The sequence below is a fragment of the Electrophorus electricus genome, chromosome 17 (genome assembly GCF_013358815.1).
Source record: "Electrophorus electricus isolate fEleEle1 chromosome 17, fEleEle1.pri, whole genome shotgun sequence".
Lineage (NCBI taxonomy): Eukaryota > Metazoa > Chordata > Actinopteri > Gymnotiformes > Gymnotidae > Electrophorus > Electrophorus electricus.
In genome coordinates, this window is record NC_049551.1 from 5150326 (window position 1) to 5173424 (window position 23099).

The 23099-nt window shown below is 42.8% G+C and overlaps 2 protein-coding genes and 1 long non-coding RNA gene across 4 annotated transcripts in view; 1 reads left to right on the forward strand and 2 right to left on the reverse strand.

Annotated features, from left to right (window-relative positions):
• The window catches only part of kcnj6 (potassium inwardly rectifying channel subfamily J member 6), a 29833-nt gene extending 25737 nt beyond the window's left edge, over positions 1–4096 (forward strand). The window contains exon 3 of the mRNA XM_027017009.2: positions 3063–4096. Within this exon, the coding sequence (XP_026872810.1) occupies positions 3063–3436 (374 nt within the window). The 3' untranslated portion in view covers positions 3437–4096. The remainder of the gene's footprint in view (positions 1–3062) is intronic.
• Positions 4097–5906: 1810 nt separating this feature from the next.
• On the reverse strand, positions 5907–8755 carry LOC113581694. The gene is made up of 2 exons (XR_003411095.2): positions 8681–8755; positions 5907–6465 (listed from the first exon to the last, which is right to left on the reverse strand). It is a non-coding gene; the product is annotated as an uncharacterized LOC113581694 (long non-coding RNA).
• Positions 8756–8952: 197 nt separating this feature from the next.
• dyrk1aa (dual-specificity tyrosine-(Y)-phosphorylation regulated kinase 1A, a) lies at positions 8953–22720 on the reverse strand. Of its 2 annotated transcripts, XM_027016999.2 has the most exons (14): positions 22319–22719; positions 21988–22205; positions 20043–20155; positions 19781–19850; positions 16363–16559; positions 15944–16063; positions 15607–15795; positions 15255–15402; positions 14585–14871; positions 14183–14329; positions 13902–14042; positions 13307–13610; positions 13022–13143; positions 8953–12826 (listed from the first exon to the last, which is right to left on the reverse strand). In XM_027016999.2, exons 4-14 carry the CDS (start codon positions 19788–19790, stop codon positions 12227–12229), a joined length of 2265 nt encoding a protein of 754 aa, XP_026872800.2. In that variant the 5' UTR covers positions 19791–19850; positions 20043–20155; positions 21988–22205; positions 22319–22719; the 3' UTR covers positions 8953–12226. The 2 variants fall into 2 exon arrangements, with proteins under 2 accessions (XP_026872800.2, XP_035391216.1); XM_035535323.1 differs by having other exon boundaries at positions 21988–22720.
• Positions 22721–23099: the final 379 nt, after the last annotated feature.

The window sequence follows — 23099 nt, forward strand, 5'->3', positions numbered from 1 at the left end:
TTTTCCCTGTCTTCACCTGCCTGTTGTTCTCTTGGCCAACCACATAGATGCAGACTGAGTGCGCCGTCCTGAGTGTGTGGCAGTAAACGGTGTGCTCCTCCAGGTGTTCCATCAGGGCTCAGTGCTGAGCCTCTGTGGTACTACCCCTCTCAGCTACATAGGAGAACGGTGGCGCTATGCTCTGACGCCGCCCTGCTGGCCACAGACCCCACCACGCAGCTCCTTCCTTTCTATCAGCACATCAGATGGCGAGACGACGCTTACATCACGGGGGGGTGAGGGGGGATCGGGTCGTCTCCATGCTGCAGGCCAGGCAGCATGGGCAGGGTGCTAATCCAGGGCCCTTGTCTCCCCTGCTAAACAGAATCAGATTGCTGATCTGAGGTCGGCTCCAGCTGTCTTCATAATCATATTCATTAGGACATGAGAAGCAACAACTGATCCAGCATCAGCTGGTTGACTTGGAATTCCTGCAGACAAGGCCGCAGCAGTGACTGCTAGAGGGAATTTGGATTTAAACTGAACAAAAGATGAAAAAGACTCGGGAAAACTTTGTGTCTGTAGCGGAAGATATTTATAATGCTTAGAGGATTTAGCCGCTGTCCTGTTTAGATCGGTCTAAAGCAGCTCTGATGAATGTAGGTTTATATAATACATTACAGCTTGTATTTATAAGGACTAATGTACCTCTGGTTTGGTTATGCTGCTGTAAGGATCAGTGTACTTTTGTGTGCAACTGTTATATTTTAAGACTGTAGCTATAGGTTGGTGTAGTGATACGTTACTGTTATTGTGTTCCAAGTAGTCAAGGTTTGTGAAGCTGCTGGAGATGCCTGGATTTCTGCAGGATCAGCACCTAAAATGTTATAATTTATTGTATCTTATTTGTCTTATTTAACAAAAAAACACACAAGACATTTCACACTTACCATATTTTCCATATCTATCTTTATGGAATAAATGGTTTGAACAATAAAATTCAATGATGAAAGTAGTATTTGAATCCCTAACTAATAACTGAAAATATCTGTAACGCTTTGCAGTAACTAGGCGAGAAACAGGATGCATGCGCTAGGAGAAGTTTAATAATAACGATGGAAACAAATGAACAAGGAAGCTAACATAACAAGCTGAAGAAAAAACGAAACATGAGGAACAAGGAAACTAGGTGGTAAACCGAAACGAGAAACGCAAACAAAGGACAAGCCAAAGAACTCAGCTATTAACCAAACGATGTAGCACGGAAGCATAGTGAGAGTCACTGTGACGTACAGCCAACAAAAGCAACAATGAGCCACAACAGAAATGCAGAAACAAAGACTATATATACACAAAACAGCAACAGGAAGCACCTGAGGCAGACTACACAAGGGCAGGGTAACAAAGCCGACACAGGTGAAACAAATCAAGGGCAGGGAAAACTGAAACAAGAGGTGGAACTAGGGAACAAGACCAGAACAAATGAACATATCGCAGGCGTCACTGTGGGAACCACGACAACAGGGGAGGGGCAACCAGGACAATTTCATAATTATTGTTAAATTGTAATGGCAATAACAAATCAAATGTGTCTGTAATTTATGGGTATTTTTGCATATCAATCTAAACCAAGGTGTTTTGGTTTATGTATGAGTTTGAGATGTGTTCCTTAAACCCTCTGCTTTAGTTCACACCGTAGGTTTATAAAGGGTTTGAGGTGAGTGCTCTAATGTGGTCGCTGGTGTGCTGTAGAGCGTTCCCTCTTTTTGATGCTTTTAGTTATGTAAGGTCTCCAAATATAGTCCTGTGTACACTCACAAAAAAGTTTAACTTTGATTTTATCTGTCCAAGAAACAGTAATGATGTGGAACACTTAGGCGGGCATTAGTCAATTTGAGATGGGCAGCTTTTTTTCCAGGCAATAGTTCCCTTCATGGTAGTTTCCCACTAAATATTATTACTGCACTATTGTTCTTATGGTAGACTCATGAACACAGATGTCTGCCGAGCCGGAGCTGTAACCACAGAGATCAGCGTCACTTGTTTGAGGATTCTACGGCATGTGTGCTCTCTGATCTTTACGGCACTTCTATGGCTGGGAAGAGTACCAACAATGCTGAATTTCTTTTTTCTATTTGCAACAATAGTCTATTTGCAACAACACAGTCTTTCTGACTGTGGACTGAGTCTTTAGAAATCCTTTTGGAACCCAACCCCCCCCCGGTCTTACTTTTAACTTACTGTTCCAACCATATTTTCAGTAAAGATATAGTAATGTGAAATGTGGTGTGTTCTTTGTTAACAAAGTCATTTATTGTTATATCATGACATTTTCATAGCCAATCATGCAGAAATCCAGGTAATTCAAAAGAGTTCATAAAGTTTATCATGGAGCTTTAAGTCATATATCGTTTGCGTTTGCTTATCACTATTGTACAGACGGTTAGCCGACCTAACCTCTCTGAGCTCTTTGTTCTACTGCTGTTTTATGCATTTTCCTGTCTATTGTGTTACAGAAGAATCAAATTATACGCATATACTCCACCCAATAACATCTCTTCATCCAAGTAGTTATCTCTGTTATAGTAAATGTAATACTTCCCAGATAAACATCCATAAACATCTGCTTTTTACATTCGAACTGATATTGCAATAGTGTTTTTTTGCATGATTGATGTAATTATACTTTAGAAATGGAAGGAAGCTACAGATGTACCTGTTATATTGGTAAGTGCATATGTCAAGGAGGAGATGATGTAACAGCAGCTTTATATTTCTACTATGTTCAAGTCATGTAGCAAGGACTAATGAAGATTTTTCCAGGTTCTGCATCAGAAAAAAAAACCGAAAAAAAAAAACCACACACACAATGCAAAACCCTAAAAACAATTGGTACTATTAGCAATAAATGTAAAAACGAATATTTAAACATTAGTTTTAATGCCTGCCCAGAGGCAGCCTCTGTCGGGTGCAGGGTAGTTGTCGTCGTCGTGGGTTCCTTCTTTTTCCTCCCTGCTTAGCGTGTTTCTTTGATGAGCTGGCTGGCCTCTGATCAGCCCTCGCTTTGTTTCCTCTCTCTGCAGGCATGACGTGCCAGGCCCGCAGCTCGTACGTGGCCAGCGAGATCAAGTGGGGCTACCGCTTCACGCCCGTGCTCACGCTGGAGGACGGTTTCTACGAGGTGGACTACAACAGCTTCCACGAGATCTACGAGACCAACACGCCCAGCTGCAGTGCCCGCGAGCTGGCCGAGATGAGCGCGCGCTCACGCCTGCCGCTCACCTGGTCCGTGGCGAGCAGACTGAGCCAGCAGGGCCTGTTGGACCCGGGCGACGGCGGCCTGGAGACGGATCGGGCCGAGGGGAAGGGCAACGGCGGCGTGGGGGATGACGGCATGCGGGAGCAGGCTGAGCGGAACGGGGACATCGCCAACATGGAAAACGAGTCCAAAGTCTAGAGCGGGGAGTGCAGGCCGAGCGGAGAACGCCTCCTCCCTGGCTCTCGCTCGATCTCTTCCACACCCTGTGTCTCTCTGAAGCACGCACACTCACAAGCTCCTGCTTTGCCTCTTTCTGCCTCCTGCTCCCTCACACATGCATACACGCACTATCTCTGTCTCGTTCTCTCTGCCTCTCTCACAGGGTCTCTGTCTGTCTAAGGCTTGCACTCTCTCTGCCTTCCTCTCCGTCTCTGTCCTGCGTAGCCGGACACAGGTCTGAGAGCAGCTCAGGAAAGAGCCCAAAAAGCTTGTGCTGGAGCACATGACCTCCTGCAGCACAGACCAGCCCCTCCCCCTCTGCTCCCTCCCCTGCCCCAAAGAGACTTAAGTCAGATGGCTCAGAGGCTTGGGCAACTGCATGGTTTCAAAGAATCTTTTTCTTAAAGATAAAAAAAATATATATTATTTTCAGATTTTTAATTAAAAGATTAAAACCTATATATGTATATGAATATATATAGATATATTCTAGGGCATTTGCATTTGTATTTTTTGTACATATTTCAATAATTGTTTGAGATGAGTGAATATTTGACTGGAGGTTGTTTGATACTGTAATGATTTGGACTGGATCTGTATATTTTGCCTTTTGGAAGAGGATTTCTTTACCTTTTGGGTTTTCATATATATATATATATATATATATATATATATATATTACACACACACACATACACATACGCACACACACACGCACGCATGTACAAAATTAACTCTAGTTGATTTACTCTGTATGATATATATAAAGGATGATAGGTAGTTGTAGGTGAGGCACAGATATTTCACTGGATGCAAAAGCTTTAGCCTGGGCTCCTGGGCTCCTGGGCTCTTCCTCAGCACCTGACTGGGATGACTGGGGGGTGGGATTGTAGTGGGGGGGGGGTTTCATCTGGGTTGTGGTGATAGTGGGGGGGCACTACTCACCCTGACTGTGCATGCGCGCTCTGATCTCCCACCAAACCTTAAGGTTCACCTTAAGCCCCCTTTATTTTTGTGACCATAGGTTTACCCCTGACTCTGCAGTCTCTGGTACTTTGCACCTTTAACTTTCAAAAGGAAGATTGGAGAGAGTTCGCGGTGATGTGCACGCGCATGCGCGCGCATGTGTGTGTGTGTGTGTGTGTGCGCACGCCCATGGCCTCAGGTGCTGTGTGAATGTGCATCTCCAAAATGACTCATGGTGTGCTGCTCGCACATGTTCTCCCTGAGGACTGAGAAATATTTTCTATTTTAATTGTCATTTTGTCATCTAGTAGACACAGCCATAAGAGGAAGCATTTATGCCAAGGGAGACTGAGCTTGAGATGGCCCTTAGGTAGCCTTTATCATTCCTTAATAAGGTGCACTAGAAAAGAACAGTGTATAGGCTACTGCTATACATTTAAAATATATTCCTAAGCAAAACAGAAGACTTTGTTCTATATTTTGGGGAGTTGGGCTCTTTCCTTAATCATTGACACTTTAGACCTTCTCTTCCCACAAGAGTCACATACAAACATGTACTGTTCTACCATGGAACCCACTGGACACAAGCAACCAAAGAGACCAACCCCTGCCCGTTTCGCTCAAGCAATTGGTGTAGGATGAAGTGGAAGCTGAACTTTGAGTTGTTACAGCTACAATCAATACATTTTCTTTATTTTTTCCACTTTTCTCATAGAACAAAGAATAAATATGTAATGGATGAAACTAACATCACACCATCTTTTTGGACTGAACTGAACAGTGATCATTCATCCAGTTACTAATTCTGATATCCAGTTTCTTCATGGTAAATCTACATTATATAAACCGGAAAGAAAAATATAGGCCACAGAATTACTCCTTATACTTAAAACGTGGCAACAAAAAAATGAATAGATTACAGTTTTTAGGGGGATTTAAAATTCAAAGTGCTGTATGTTTAGCACTTTGTTCCTTACTACATGCTTCTCATGCATTTTGGTCTGAGCAGTGGCCCCTAATGCTACTAAGCAGATTTAGAATAATATTTCTCTAAGAATACAGATACTGAATGCATAGACAGATAAAGAGAAAAGAGAGAGTGAGTTGTCACTCGTTCCACGAGACAGGTTGTGAAATTGGCTTTGTGGCTGTTAGTGAGTACACCATCTGCATCTATATCTCCTCTCCACACGAACAGAGCGGCAATGGACGCTGTAACTATTGGTACACGTTATATTTGCTGAAGTGCCCTTTGATGTGCTCCTCGACAGACCGAGGGACCCCTGTCCTTCCGAACAAGCCATCCAGAGGGGGGAAAGCCTCCTACATGCCCCCAAAACAATCACCGAGCTATTCCATCAGATCCTCCAATCATCTTGACGGGCATGTCAACTCTTCTGTGCTCTGTTTTCTAGGGAGAAGTACTGCGTCAGGAACATGAAATATTTTTTACGTTAGTTATTAATTTTTTGTTTCCTTTAAATACTGATTTTTAAAATTTTAACTAAGAAGCCATAATATGGTACAATACTCATATTTAGTGTTTCTAGAAGTATCATGATTTTGTTGTTGTTGTTTTATATAAACCCTCTGTGTCACAAGAGACTCATGAAATAAACCATATCTAAATATTCTTTTTGTTTTTGTTAAAAGATTACAGTATTTTGTGTTTTTTATTTAAAAAAACAACAACAAAAGAGCAAATGTCTAAACCAACAGGAATCCATTTTATTTGTATACCAGTTGTTTTGCGATATTTACACGTAATGGGGGATCTAAATAAGTGGAACAAGATGACTTTGCTAATGCAGTCTTTATTCCTTTTTATTTTACTTGAAAAATGGAGAGCTCTTCAAATGCTCAGTGTATGCACCCAGAATTCTACTGAGGAAAATGGGGAACAACTTGTACTAGGGATCCACATGTTAAATCAAGTGTGTTGAATCCTGCTTCGTGCCATGCCTGGTCAGTCTTTATGGCTTCAGCCAGCTATCACAACGCAGGCCGCTATCAGAGTCATGATTCGCAAGGGTTTCCTAGATCTGCACAGAGAGGAGGTGCACAGTATTCATTAGTGCCCGGACCCTTTAACAGCACAGAGTTGGTTTTAATTACGCCTGGGGCAAAGAGTTAGAACTCTCCCTCGGTAATTAGAATGAGCTGCTTAATTATGAAACTACATCATCAGCACAGGGTGCCTCTAACAGTATATGTTTTTTAAAAACTAATACTAGACTCATGCTTAACAGCAGACTGGTGTTCTAAGCCTGTGCTGAAAAAGAAGTCATGATTTTTTTTTATTTCAAATTTTTAAGGACCCAAACTAAACCATTTTACAGCAAGTTAAGTTTTTATGGTTCAAAATTCAAAGGCTTCTAGTATCATTATACATAATGCTACATAATTCTAAATTTTAATTATTTTAGTACCAGAAAAATACTGAATAAGGAATATAGATTTTAGTACCATTGAAAGAGCTCAGCTTTGAGGGATATTTAGCTGAATGGATTTTTTAACTGTATATAAGTTTGATGACAAATTTTATTGGTAATCATTATCTAATATCATAACAATTTGTGTTAATAGTACATATTAATAGAGCATCTTAAATCAAGAGTGCTGGTCTTTGATCAGATGCTTGTTTGTTTCAGTCTCTGGTGTTGCATATAACCATTTTCTTCAAACGACCTTGGAGTAGCTTTTGGCCTTCTTAATATATATGAGTCGAAGACTGATTTCCATAAGAGCCAATCGTAGATTAACTTTAATAAATAAACAGATTCAAGATAGGGAAAAAAAAAAAAAAATCTGTTTTGGAAGCCCTGGGGCAGGGCATCAACCATCAGCCATAAACGCTAACAGGTCATTCAACCATCAAAACATCATTTTCAGAGTATGCATTTCAGGGTGTATTCTACTAGCCTTCTAGAACCGCAAGTGCGAAACTGTTTTAGACACCCGAAGCGATATACATGGACACATGGTTTGAACATTGGGGCCAAAAGAAGAGAACAATATTCTTGCATCTACATGGGACTGCAAAAATATACACGAATTCATTTGATTCTCTAGAATTCTAAAATGACTGCATCATTTCAGGGGCTTTTTTTTTTTTTTTTTTGCACAACAAAAACAAGTCCTTTGCTCTTGCCAAGGTGCTGAAATATAGAAATGACAACATGCGTGATTCTGTTTAATCTTCAATACATCAAAATGTTTCGTTCTATTGGACTTGAGTGAAATTATTTTTCATATAAACTTTATGCAAAACAAACGGTCAGTGGAACGTATGCAATATGCAATCATCGGTCAAGCTCCCCACCTAGCGGTTATTTTTAATGTAGCTTTTTGAAAGAGGAAAGCGAGTGTTTCTATTTCACAAACAGTAGCCAGGTCTCCTTTAGGCCAAGCAGGAATCGAGCAAAGCGAGTAAATCGCGTCTATTTGTTGAAATGAATGGCTTGAGGGCGCACTGGAAAACCACAAACACTCAGCAGATGGTAACCATAATAAGAAACAATAGGATTTGATGCATAAACAGGGTACAAATGGGCTGTCTCCCATCATTATAACGAAGCTGTTATAATGCGGCGCTGGGTTCCATACTGGTAACCAGTATGAAAAGCTTAAAACATGTTTAGAGCTAGTCTACATCTGTTACCTGTCATCCTTCAATCTTCTCTCTGTAGGCCTATAAAGGAAGTTATTCCCAGCAAAAGGTAGGTACATTACTCACAGAACTTTACGCCCAGAATATCGTTTAATAACGAAAGCAGAACTATAGGGAAATATTGGAAGAGCAAAGAATTACTACTACTTTCATGCTACATTTTGTCATAGGGAGCAGTCCCGTTTCGTGCGACTAAGTGTTTGCACTGAAAATGACAAAAATGAACTGGGGGAACATGGCGTATGCGCAAAGCTTTTTAAAAGACCCATCATAAAACACAACTTGGCTAATATCATTTTAAAATTTACAAGTGACGAGAACGGGGAGGATATGTAAACCTAGCCTTTTTTAATCTTTAAATTTAAAAATGTTAACTAAAGTTATCGTTTAAATGTTTGCCTTATATTTCTTTGTGGTACTGGCTTAAATTTGATCTACTTACAACAGAACCGCCATGGCAGTGTATTAAAGCATGCCACACCATTTCTTACTACATTAGCAAACAAAATAGTACCGGATGAAATCGTTTTGTATTAACGACCATACAGGTTTTAGTTAGTTATTCTTAGTTATGAGTCGCACCTTACCGTTTCTTAAACGTCATTCTTACTGAAGACACCTCAGAGGACCGTCGGTCTACAGTGTGTCAGTCTGTAGTGCTGATCAAAGCACAGGAAACAGCTCCTTCATATTCGGAGCAGGAGGGAAGGAGAGAACTGGTCAGAGCCGCCATGCTGAGAACTTTGATTTATATGACCTCGTATTTCTTCCCAGTCATCCATGCAGTCACTAAGACCACTATGGAGACAGACGCTCGTGTTAATCCACTAACCAGAATACAAGAACCAGGAGACAAGCAAAAGTTAAGCAACTTTTCTTTTTATGTCATACATAAGACCGCTTGAATATAGTACAAAGGGTTTGTCCATTTCTGCCTCTCAGTAACATTTTACTTTACACAGAAAGTCCTGATCGTACAATCTGTGGATAAAAGGTACTTCTCCTTGTCACACTGTTCAGCTCAGCAGTGCACATCAGATGTCCTGGAACCAAAGGGAGAAGGGGCTGGAGACTCGAGTGGGCATGGAGGCCTGAGGTGGGGGTGGGGGGGTCAGGGGTCAGGGATCAGGGCAGGGAGGGGAAAGCCGCAGTGGGGCTTCACGCTCGTCCTGGGGGAGTTGCGGTTGTGGGACTTGTAGTCAAGAGTTGACGTTCACCAAGGATGCGACGGTTCGGACTGTGTAAACGACCGCTGTGCACTTTGACACGCGCACCTCCAGCAATAGCCTACTTTCCAGTTTCACATGGACCCATTTATTGAAACTTGTGCCAAATTAACACAACAAAAATATTTCCTGTACTAGGCATACATAATCTCTTATGTATACGAATATATGAAAACACTGCCGCCATTCGGATTGTAGACACACATCCACACACTATACCCTGTCTATTATATTTAAGGTATGAATATCTACTCTCCTGTTAGATTTAAACCCTAGAGTTTTGCATTTGTACTGGCATTGTCAACTACTTTGGGCTGGAAGCACTGATACCCATTGACTACCACAGAGTTCCACTGCATGGTCACCAAGCTGACTTAAATGTACTCAAAATACCATTAGGAAAAAAGTAGTGAGTTCTAAACTTCCTTTATTAAAAAAATATAAATATGTACATAAATTCTATTTCAGCTATTAAAATGGGGTCACAAAGTAAACACCTGAAGCCTGGGTTTCATGGACTCCTCCCGTTAGCTGTCCTCTGCTGCTGGCCAAGAATAAGAACCCTATAGGAGCATTTACCTTGTATTTATAGGCATGATCACGCTCACATGGAGAGAGCAAGAGAGAAAGAGTGCGACAGAGAGAGAGAGAGAGAGAGAGAGAGAGACACACACACACACAGAGAGAGAGAGAGAGAGAGAGAGAGAGAGAGAGAGAGAGAGAGAGAGGCATATGAGGATACCTTCAGCAAAAAGGGAGAAAGTAATAGAGCACGAGACAGAAAGATGACTCTGTTGACCAGACTGTGTTCTCACGCATGTCAACCCCCCCCCCCGCCCCTGTCCAACTTATTGAGAGCTGGTGCTGAGCCTTTTCTGTCCAAGCCCACAGAGGGGCCAGACCAGAACCCGAAGCCACGCCCTCCTTGCTGAGCCTGCAGACACTGCAGCGGAGTCGTTTCTTTCGGGAGAGTGGCGGGCGCTGGGCACTTAAGGCAGCGGAGCCGGCCATCTGATTGGACGCGCGGTCTGCCACTCCTCGTTTCGCACCTTGTGTGGGCAAAGGGGACAGAGCTCTCGCGTCTAGACAGTCACCATCTACCATGAAGCTCTGGAACCCAGAGAGCAGCCAAGAGCACAGGCATCAACCCTCCCTCTATCTCACAGAGCAAAGCCAAACTAAAATCTACTCACGAAAAACAAAAACAAACAAACAAAGCAACAACAACAACAGCAACAACAACAGCAACAACAACAGCAACAACAACAACCAAAAAAACGAATTAAAACTGATACTGTTCGGGATCCAGCGCTCAGTAAATATGCCGCATTAAACAACAGTTCCAGTATTGATAAAGCAATAGATACAGCCATTTTACTGACATTAAAAAAAAGGTCTGATACACCTTGTTTCAAAGTGCACAACTGCTACATTATTGGTTACAGACATCTATGTGCTATAAAAAAAACTGCTTTGGTACAATAAATTATCAAGAGGGAAATTAAACTCTCCTAAAATTCACAGCATAATTGTGAGGCAAAATAAAAAGCAGGTCACACAAACATCTGCATTTTAAGATTTCCAGGGTGAACACAAAATAAAAATGTGCAGAGGCTCAAAGCAAATCATGCTGAAAACAACAAAATTAAAACAAAGCAAAGAAGAAAAAGCGAGTGGGAAACAAACAAACAAACAAAGCACTACGGGACACAGCAGTAGCTGATTCCATTCAACTTGCAACACTAAATGTGTGAATTCACAAGGCCCAGCAAAAAAAAGAAAAAAAAAAAAATCCCCCAAAAAAACAAAAAAATAAAATGAAATAAAATAAAAAAATACCCCCAAAAAAACCCACACGACTCCCAAATAGTAGATTTCTAGGTAAGGAAGGCCTCAAATATCCATTCTCATACTCTGTTTCCTATTTCTCATGTGTAAAGACTTAAGTGTATTCCAGACTTCAAAAATACAGGAAAGCTATTTTTCCCCCCACATTAAGGGTAATGTCCAGCTTTTCTTCATTCAGTGCGTGATAAGGCCATATTTCAAACTTGCTGTCCACCACCACCCAGTACCAGGCTTCTGCCCACTCCACTGCTCACTAGAGCTCTTCACCAAACAGAATACCAGCACAATGCTGCTCTGGGACCCACACAGCTCTCTAAGGCAGACTCACAAACTACGCCCTCTAGGGCATAGAGCTTTGCAACCTGCACCCTCTGGGGAAGAGACTCGCAGACTGCGCTCTCTGGGGGAGAGACTCACACATGGTGCCCTCTGCAGGAGGGACACACACAGCACATCATTTCTAATGCTGCTTCACAGAAAGCTAAACTCAAAGCAGTGAATTGCACAACGTGAAGGAGAAAGCGGTCAAAAAAGCACACCTGCTGAGAAAGCAAACAAAAATGGCATCTGAAAGCGGAACCGTTGGACATGACAGTGGGATTTTGCCGCATTGCATTACTGGTGACTACAGGCCGACGTCTCCCCGACCGCTGGACCTTTCTCCCAGACCTAAAACAGAAACCTAATCTCACGGCTGTCAGGAAGGTGCATATGTTAACAAGCAATTAAAACGAGCTGAGTGAAAAGGAATAGGTGAAAATGTATGATACCTTTTTTTTCTCCTTTGTATAATAAAATCAAATTTCACTTGAAAAACGTTCCAAGCAAAAAACTGGTAACTGACTGAAACGTAGGCCTCCAGCAGTGAGCAGAGGGGAGCTTCGAACGCTTGTGCGCCAAGCTTGGCGCTAGACTGTCAGTCAGCGTTTCCCTTCTCTTTACAGCAGCTTTTAATCTCTATGCACTTCTGAAAAAACACCAGCGTTTTTTTTTGTTGTTTTTTTTTTTAAAAACACACACATGGAGGGTGGGTGGTAGGGGTAAGTGTCCTCAGCGTAGTCAGGAGCTGGCCACGGAGCTCGGCTGCACACACACGCCAGCCATGGGGGAGTCCTCACGCTCCAGGCCCTGATGCAGGCCCATGTGAGTCTCTGCTATGTAGTGGCCCGCGCCAGAGTTCGTGGCTAGCGGGTAGGATGGGTTCCCCGCCAAGCCCGTCTCCTGGCGTGGGTTGGAGAAGGCGCCCAGGCCGAGGCTCATGCCACCCGGGTGGCTGTAGGCCAGGCCGAGCGCCAGCGGGCGGCTCTGGTAAGCCTGGTGGTGGTTCCCCGTGGAGGACGAGGAGGTGGATGAGGAGGAGGCCGAGGAAGACAGGGAGGTCATGGACAGGTGGCCATGCGAAACCTCCATGGAGTCCTGGGTGGAGGCGCTGTGCGAGGGCGAGTAGAGTCTGGGGCGCGGACGCGCCGGGCCCTGCCCGTGCTGGCCGTGGTGGTGGTGGTGGTGGTGGTGGTGGTGGTGGGAGCCATGGGGGTGCAGAGGCTTGGGCTGGTGGGGAGGCACATGGAAGGTGGTCTCTTGGACGGGGTGGGTCTCTCCGGCAGCCTGCTGGAGGCCATCTCCACCCACCCAGCCCAGCCCGGGGAATGCCTGCCTCGTCTGAGAAACAGGGAGAGCAAGGAAAAGGAAAAAAGATCACACCCAGGGGGTCAAGATAAAAACAGAAGCAGCGCAAGAGCAGTAAAGTAGTCTCTACCCTCAGACAATCCACTCTTTAGATCAATTCATTTCCGACCCGGAATTTTGCTTCTCCATTCTTTGACCATGTCTCATGAGACATAGGCATGTATGTACCTGAGGACAGAGGTTGTGGCAGTCCATGCCCACTGCAGCACTGAAGTGGCCTCCACTGAGCCGGTGCTGATGGGTGGGGTCAGAGCGGGCACGCCCACTGGTGCTCGTCCCAGAAGAACCTCCTAAAAAACACCATAAACATTCCACCGCTTCGGCATGAGATCCCTTGCACTCCTACGGCATGCAGGCAATACAGTGATCATTGGTTTTCTGTTGTGAGGGAGCGCTTTCCCTCTTTATCAGCAACGCAGCGGGACCCAGAGCCAGGCACGTGCGCTTACTCACCCGAGCTGGAGGAAGTGCTGGAGGTGGTCCCGGAGGACTGAGACTGCTCGAGCGCCGGGCTGGTGGACACGCTGCTGCTGGTGTTGGTGCCCTCGTCAGCCGTCTTCTTGAAGAAGCTGTGCTGCAGCGCGTAGTACGGCTGGATGCGGCTCTTCGGGTCATAGTCCAGCATCCGTAGGATCAGGTCTTTGAACTTCAGGTAGTCGGCGACAGCGTGGCCTGACTCGCCTGCCCGCCGCCCACCCGGGCCGCCCACCTCCACCCCCAGGATGTTGTGCAGCTTGCGAGAGCCCGCTGGCTTATACTGCAGAGACAAAAACACTTATTTATTATAATCCACACAAAACACCACCACTCACTGCAGCAGAGAAGGCCCAGCAGATTTCTGTCATACAGAACCATCTGAAAAGCACCACAGATGCCAGGAACATTAAAGTTTACCACAGCAGCATGACAGCAGTGCAGTGGCATCTGACTGAACGCCTCGGGTGCTACACAAGGCAACAATGCCCTTCCAGCAGAAGGGACTCCTGACTGGCGCTGTAAACAAGCCCTTCTTGCTTGGCTACAAAATGAGTCCTGGAAAGAAACGCACCCGTTTTCCATCTTTGGTCTTCTTTGCACACCATGTGCTGTCAGACATCTTCTCAAAGAACTTTCTCGCCTTTGGCGCCTGATCTAATATGTGGCTGGGAGGGATCCCCAGAACTTCCACTATCTTGTTCATTTGGTCCACCTGCCAGAAAAGGCGTGGCAACATGTCATACACAACCACAAATCAAACAGTGCTGTATGCCTTAAGAGCAGAGCCTGTAACAGCCGCTTTCCGCTTTCAGCATAAAGTAAATGCAGGCGGCTTGCCCTATACAAACACACCTCATTGGCTCCACTGAACAGAGGCTCTCCAGTGTGCATCTCCACCAGGATGCAGCCCAGGGACCACATGTCTATAGCCAGGTCATAGGGCATACCCAGAAGCACCTCCGGAGAGCGATAGAACCGACTCTGGATGTACTGGTATATCTGAGGGGAAAATCAAGTACACGGTGTTACCAAAAGGAAGTAGCAGGCATGGCAAGCACTCTACAATTGCCTCTTTATGTCTCTGCCTTATTCCTTTTGTAAATATTCCACCTTTTCTTTTTTTTTTTTCCTTTAACTAATCTCCAAAACTAGCAAACTCAAACCACATGAACCAATTAACAAAAACAGGAAGGACTGAACCACATAAACCAACCATGAGACCCAGAGCCCAGCCACGAGACCCAGGCTACCCACCCGCTGGCCCAGCTGACAGGAGCTGCCGAAGTCAACGATCTTGATGGCGGATCGCTTGGGGTTGCAGAGCAGGATGTTCTCGGGCTTGAGGTCACAGTGGATGATGCTGAGCTCGGGTGTGGCCAGGAAGAGCAGCGCCGTGCACAACTGCTGCGCGAACTTGCGTGTCAGGTTGAGTGAGACGCCGCGGAAGTTGGTGTTGCGTAGCAGGTCGTACAGGTTGTAGGACAGCATCTCGAACACCAGACACAGGTGGTTCCGAAACATGAAGTGACGCTTCAGGTGGACTGAGGACATGGAAGGTCAACGCAAAGGGCATGAATACCATATGCCACACACAAAAGGCAGACCTCAAAAATCTTAAAAATGTCTAAAAGAAAAATACATTATGTAAATATTTAAATTAAACCTTGTCCTCATGGAACAAAACTTTATTAGAAGTTTGTTAAAATGTAGCAATATTGCTGTATTGACTGACCAACCTATTTCTTTCTAGCATTTAGACATTTTTCAGTGCAAACACTAGATGGCAGCATGAGCCATCAAAAAGAAACCTAGGTTCACATTCTTCTGCCTATAATTAAAGTTCGAACTGTAGTTGCAGTTCATTAACCTGGCCACACACCTCAGTACAAGTTAAATTATACCCGTTAATACCAATATTCATTACCTATGTAGTACTTCATTTCTGTATCATGTTTGTTCATGAGCTCCAGGAGCCGTACTTCAATCTGTGCTTGGTTTAGAAAAGCCTTTTTATTTTTTATGATCTTAATGGCAACCCACTCCTGTTCCAAGCGGTCATAGGCCTTCACGACCTGCCAGCAGGGGGAGACAAATATACCACTTGTTATGGAGACCACAAGTGCAGATTTATGTCTCAGCATGACCATGCAGAAACTCCATCCTTTTTTATTTAATTGAATTAATGGCCCCTGACAATTTTTTTTTAAATGTCTGTTGACATGGTAATGATCTATGATGGTTCTGACAAAAAAAAAACCCATATGACTGAAACCCACCTGTCCAAAGGACCCTTTGCCTATCAAAGAATCAATCTCATAGCGATCCATCCATTTCTCGCCATTTTTAACAATGTAGTCAAAGTTGTCATCGTCATAACCGTCATTGTAAATCTTCCTCTCCTTCTTGTTGCTGGAGTCTTCCCCTTGGCCCTGTTGGTGACGCCGCTTCTTTTTTGCATAGTAAACCTAAAGCAAGAAAAACAAACATTTGAGTGAATGCTTTCAGATGCTTTAAGAAATAAAAAATAATCATCAAAGAATTAAATAAACATCAGGTTTACAAACTAAAATTGCAGGTACCTGGGGGCCCGTAACCAGGGCCAGAGTGACTCACCTCGTTGATGTGTTTGTAGGTTTTGATCAGTTCAATGGAGAGTTTTCTTAAGGGAGCTGTGGACGGATCCCGAAAGCACTGGGGGATCCGCCTCTGTAACATCACCACATCAGCAGTCACCTGATCACACACACACCCACCCCATATGCAATCCTGACTTCTACTGAAAAGAGTTTATTGAATGTCATTTTTGGTGTGGTTAACATGCTTTTTACTCCTCATCAACGCTAAATTCCCTCCATTTAATGACATCCAAGTAAACATGCCCAAATACAGCCCATGTGTAGAATTAAAGGAGAGCCATTCCACACAGCGCACTGTGGCTAGGACTAGAAGCGCAGGAGCTGGTGCTGAATTATGATTATAGAGGAGTATGAAGCAGTACAGTGTGGCAAGTGGTGCTGGGTGAACGTGTGTACCTGGGTGGTGGCGAGCTGCGGGCCCTGTGGGCCGTAGGGCAGCACAGGTGCCGGCGGGTCAGCGCTCGCCTGGTGGCCGTCACTGAACGGCGGGTGAGAATGGGGCGTCTGCGCAGCCATCTGCACATCTGCCACATTGAACGAAAACGAAGGAGCAAGCCGTACAGATGAGGGTTTGCATGCTGAGGTCTCTCCTCCTGCAACCACAACCACACACACACACACACACACACACACACACACCAACTCAGAGGTGGGGGGGGGGAACCCTCTAGAACCAGGAGGAGCATCAACTCCACAAATATTAGAAGCCCAAATCTGCATTTGCCTTAACACTAGCATTCACAGCTCCAGTGCTAGAGTCCCCCTTCCCTGCCCAGTTTCACTTCGGGTGAGGGATGCTGCCATCTCCACTATCGCTCACTCTTGCTTTGAGCATACCAAAGGCATGCAATACGGATGAACATCTTATGTAAGGATCCAAATGGTACGACAGTCTAAAGCATTCTCTAGCGAGAGGAGTCAGCCTCCATTAGTGCAGATCAGTTTATAGCACATCCAGAAAAGCACAGCCAAAAACAGCAGCATGCCATCATGCTTTTGTCATAAGATTATGCCCAGCACTTGTTACAGTTCCCCCAAAATAGAACATTTTATTGCTCCTCAAGATAAATAATAATAATAATAATAATAATAATAATAATAATAATTGCACTAGACACCCATTAAGTGCAGCAGTTTTTTGTTAATGATAAATTGTCATTCATGTGTAAATTACTTTCAGATGCACCAAGTGTTTGCTTCACTGATTCACTGTTCAACCAAAAATGGTAATAGGTTGTACATTTCTTTACATGTGGAAAAATATATATAGTTAAAACACCTTGTTTGTAGCTTTATTACATTACAAATGAAGGTGGGCAATATGGCCAAAAAATTAAATAAAAAACAAACAACAACAACAACAACAACTTTTTGTTAAATATTTGCAGATATTTTCAAGTATTTATACATAAGGCTTGATGGAGGGTGGTGGGATGCCATTAGCTTGAGGTAGTTGATATTGCTTAGGTAAGCAGCAATGAGAATCAAGCAAAACCTTCAGAATCCACTCAAATTATGCAGTTCAGTTCTTAATAAATTCAGGCATTCAACACAGTTAATGGGCATCTTTACTACTCATTACTGGACAATTACTAAAACATACCTTTAAATGACGAACACGATTATTCAAATATTTTGAAATATGAAGTAAAAATTTTAATGAAAAATGCTGGACAGCCATAGACAAGTTTATATAGGAGCATGTTGCATATAAACATGCCTTTAAAAAGCCTACAGCATCAAGTAACACACCAATCAATTCCATCAAAACCTACGCATGCTTACCATCCAAAGCTAGACCTGTGTTAACATGTTCCATGAGTTACATACCATATCTGTGGTTAGTTTGTAGGCATAATTAATAGGCTGACATTACAGTTGATATGAGTTAATATAGAGGACATAGGCATACAGTAGCTCCTACAACAGCACTCCCGTCACACTCCCCCTCAGACTCATACACTCCTGCCAGGGTAGCTTGGTGCCACTGTATAATAAGAGGACAAGGGCAGGCATAATTGGAGCTGTGTATCTGTGCATGTGTGTGTCTGTTTATGACTCAGCTGGTTCACCATCAGTCTCCACACTGAAGAGCTCAACAGCAGTACCACATTATACATACCCCTAATGCCCAGACATCCTTCAATTGCCACTACAGTACTACACTTCCCGGCTCTCCAGCGCTCACACACGCCCATAGCTAGAAACATCCTTTCAGGACCTCTACAGTATTGCATTGCTAAAACACACTGTAACAGACAAATGACACACTTACACACCATCGGTCTATTAGTCTATTAGTCAATTAGCACAATGTTTCCAAAAAAAGGGGGTGTGGTATGGTGCAGTATATTAATTTATTCTCTTTATTAAATCTTAAGATACACAGTCAGAGAAATTGTCCTAGATGAAAATAACTAAACAAGAGTCTTATCGCATAAGAAGAGGTGGATTTTCATGAACTATTTGTGTGTCAGTCTGAGCACATAGGGATTCAGCAAAATCACGTAAAACAAACAATGAAAAAAAAAAAAAAAAAAAAAAAAAAAAAAAAAAAGTCCTCCAAGAAAGAACTCAACCAACTGCCTGTTTTCAGATGGCAGGAAGCTGATTTAGCCTGTTTGTTTTAACTTAGCTATACAGCTTGGCAAATGTTGTTGAGCAGTGTTTTGAAATGTGAATGTGTCTGCAGTGAGAGGGAATTGTGCAGATCATTAAGTCCTCATTTATCACCGTCTCTCACCAGGCAGTCACAATGCACCAGAACCACACTGGCAACCAGCACTCTCAACCCCAGCAACAGTGCCTCATTAGCATAGCCTACCACCAGGAAGATGACGCGTGATTCGCCACAGAGCCAGAGCGGGAGCCAATCAGGAAAGGGTATGCAAATAACCCACTTTTGTTGCTAGGGCAAAGCTTCAATGCCTGATCCAATAGGAAAACGGGTAACAAGCATGAAATTGCATTGCACTTTGACACATTTCCCAGCACAGTTTAACACAGTATTTGCTGACAGAAAAGCTCACGGGTTAGGAACCCGGAATCAGTTTCTCCGAGAAAGGAACTCTGATAGCTGACCCTGGAGACAGGAGCAGAAAATGCACGGCAGCTGCCAGGAGGGAGCATGGCCTATATTTTTAAACATTTATAGTTGAGGAGCATGTTTGCCCTAAATAGAGAACTTCATGCAAGACTAATTTATTTCAATACAACTCTTATACAAACCACACTCAAGATAGCAAATAAGCAGTACTCCTGATATCCTTACTGATCAAAAAAGACAGCCTGAGAGCTTGGACTGTCTCCAAGTTTGCTTAGCAGATTTTTAAATAAAGCTTAGGGTGTTGTATGGAATTTCACCATGGCTAAGGCTGCCTGCACTGCATTCAACAGGGCACACTGACTTACACATTCATCTCCTGAAAGAAACCCTCCATCATGTTCTTAACAACTCATGCAAGTACCAGCAAGGACATAAAATAAAAAGGGTGGCAGGTGCCTAGTCAGTTTTGGGTATACAAGAGAAGTCTCAGTGTTTGTAGACTCATCATAACTGGCAGAGATTCCAGGTTTTTCCACAGGGCACAGATTATAGTCACAGATTTGATCACATCCTACAGACAACGCTGAATGCTATATTTAGGGTACACAAACTTTAGGTAACAAACTGAGCAGTTAAAATGTTTTCACCAAAATGTCCCCACTGCCCATATGTAATGCATATTCAATGTGTACAGACATTCCTTTTATCCCACAACTTTAGATATTCAGATGCTTTAAGCACTACTTTTAAAAGTAAGAATGGCTATACCTGTATGCATCGTCCTCTGGCAAGTCTCATATCATCCTGGCAAGGGAGTCCATCTGCAAACCACAGCCCACTAGAATGGGAGGCAAATTGCAAAAGCAAGTAACAACTTAAATTCATATGAGAAATTAGCATTGTAATCAAAAGCAATACTGAAAATCATCTAATATTATATTGAGCAGAATGACTGCATGCATTACCAAGGCCTAACTGCCAATTTGCTATTCAAGTTGGAGATTTTAAGACTCAGAACAAGAAAGGCTACCTGAACCAACTTCCAAGTGGTTTCTACAGGAGAACAGCCCTGATGCCTCAACAGGGTCTATCAACGTTTGATGTTCTGACTTATCTTCAACTTGCACAATCATTGGTGTGGATCTGTGAGGAATGCACCATTTATCAGACCATTTAATAAATAATAACAGTAGTATTAATGAAGGTTTTAGGAGTAGTTACGACAGAGGACAAGACAGTACATCCAAGGAACAAGGAGGCTTAAATGCAATAAGAACGGTGAATCTTACACATGCCACAAACCCAGGTTACTGTATAACAAATCCAAGTTACCTGGCAATACTCAAGTAGTACTTTACTAGTTAACAACTTGTTTTATGCTCAACACAAAACATACTTTTTAAGGCAACCTTCACAGAATCTCCACCCAATAGCAATTTATTGTCCCATACGTTTACAAACACTGAATACAGTCATCCCTTTTTAAGAGTTGGTACTATGTGCAACTTACATGGTTAAAGTTTTAAATGTATGAAAATAATGAGGCTCTGAATTTCAGTGAACATTTGGGAGTGTACAAGAGCCTTATTAAAAAACATTCATTCATTCAATAATCACTACGATTTTCTCTCTCTCCCCATTGTTTAAGATCTGTTACAATTATTTTCAACTGAACTGTATGTTGTAAGACTATGACTGTGAATCAGTAATGCACATTATGTGATCTCCAAATAACATTTTAAATAACATTTTGATGCAAGTACTGGACCAAATGTAAACAAAAACACGAGAGCTAATATGTAGACGGGTACCAATATGTAATGAGGAAACAAATAGGTTCTGAAGACACAGTAAGTTGCATTTTCAAGCATAAGCGTGTATCATCAACTCAGTTGACCCTAAATACAATATAAATTGATTACCTCCTGCACGAACAGTCAAATAGCTAGCCAAGCATCTGCGTTGCACTAGAAACATCACATCTTGCGTAAAACACCTTATTCACTCTTTATATAGTTATCTACTTGAAAAGCAACCGACTGTAGCAAATGGACAGAGACATGCTTCCTTTATATTATCAAACAATTCCGCTTATATTGATTTTAAATGACTATATATAGACTAACACTCAAAATACACCGATGCTCGACAGGATAGAATTGGCAAGGTTGTTAACGTTAGCCTGCTACCACTTGCAAACTCCTTTTAACTTTTGCGTGCTTAAAATCGTTAAATCTTGTTTAATCCAATGACTCATAAGTAACGGATGATAACAGTCATTCAAATGATTACTGACCTTATTTGTGTTAGTAGCCGCAAATGGTTGAGCGCGTCAGTCTAACGTTAGTTGACTGTGTCCAGGAGAGCTGTCATACAGGTAGCTAGCTAGCTAGCGATACCTGACTAGCTACCGTTACAGCTAAAACGCTTTGGCTAGTTAGCTATCTAGCTAGCTAGCTAATCTAGCCAGCTAACTATCGCGCTCAAAAGGCTAACGCAAATTATACCAACAAGAACAAGCTCGACGAAAATCAAACCAACTCTTTTTTAATTCTCGATTTGAACGGATAGTTGACAGTGACATTTTGTAAAAATGAAATAACATGAAATAGTATTACTATACATTACGACTAGCTGGCTATTTTGAGCATGCTAGCTAATGTTAGTAAGTTCACATTTCGGCCTGCTAAAATTAAGCGCCTAGACCTTTTAATCTCTATTTAGATACACGTGCATCATAACTAAGATAACACCTTATGTCGGCTTCATGTAATCCTGCTAAACACAAATAGATCGAAGAGTTATTGATCCGCTTGTTAGCAGCCCTTAGCAAAGCCCATTAGCTAGCTGCTAGCCATCTCGTTCTCAATGTAATGGAATCGGTGAGCTTAATAGCTAGCCAACAAGACAGCGAGCAACGCTAGCTCGCTAGCTAACATCCTTTAGCTACTCATCACTCATGCAGCACAACTTACCTTGTTGCTACGTGTCCCTCTGTGGATGAGAGAAAATATTCTCATATGTTTAAAAACGATTCTCGTGAGAAATCCAATGTCTTCTTTTACGATCCGGTGTAAATAAATTGTCCGACGAAGCTTCAACCCTGAGTCGTTTGACTTTGTGTCAACTCCTTTCCAAATCAACAGCGCCTCTCCGTCATCTCAAAACCTCCGTCAACACAAACTTATCCGATCTGGGCACAGAAATACAGCTACATTTTGACCCTCGCCGAGAAGGCATCAGCTGTCAGTGACGCTCGTCACGTAATAACGTTACAAGACACACGGATTTGAAATGCATATTTACCGAAAATAACCTTTTAACTGGCGGCGAACTAGCTGCATCTCTTGGGGGAGATCTCATCATCATCTAGCTACTTCTTCCTTTTTTGTGTAAATTTTACAAAATGGCGCGCGTTCCAAACCTGCGCAGCGGACCGGCCCGGCGGACCTCAGACATGACCAACCGCTTTAGCTCCTGCAATCGAACTAAAGTTATCTACTTCATTCGGACTACAACCTCATATGCATTTAATTGGTATCTAAATGGATTTGAATTGTTCGCGTCGATTAATATCCGTAACAGCAATCACACCTCAAATATTTGACGGAAGAAAAAGTAAGGAACAAAATGGAAGCCGAGTAAGAACGTTACCATGACGACTGTCAATCAAACCGCTAAGTTCCCGGATGACCTCATGACGTAGATACGTTCCTAGAGTTGCCTTAGAAACTGCCAATCAATGTACGTTTTTTAAAGGGCGTGGCTAGACAGAGAATGGGTTGTGTTCAAGGCAATCAGTAGTTTCAGTAGTCTCTTTCGTTCAATGTAAAATGTAAATTATAATGAACAGATGTCATTGTAACTTATTTTAATAAAACCTCAGAATAAAGCTGTACTATTGGAGGCACCGCCATAATTTAAAATCTTTAACATTTTAACATTCTACCTCTACTATACTAAACTGAGCAGACGGAAATTGATTTAACTGTATACATCAATCATTAAAAGGCAGCTCTGTAATCAACTAAGTATTTTTAGTTTAGTTTACAACGCTCACAACTGCTGCGCAAAAATTGTCAAATAC

Coding starts and splice junctions, on each gene's coding strand:
- dyrk1aa (XM_035535323.1), bottom strand. Junction 16,064..16,362: donor CGCAGCTCGCCACCACCCAG/GTACACACGTTC, acceptor GTGTGTGATCAG/GTGACTGCTGATGTGGTGAT. Junction 12,827..13,021: donor GCCACAACCTCTGTCCTCAG/GTACATACATGC, acceptor CCTGTTTCTCAG/ACGAGGCAGGCATTCCCCGG.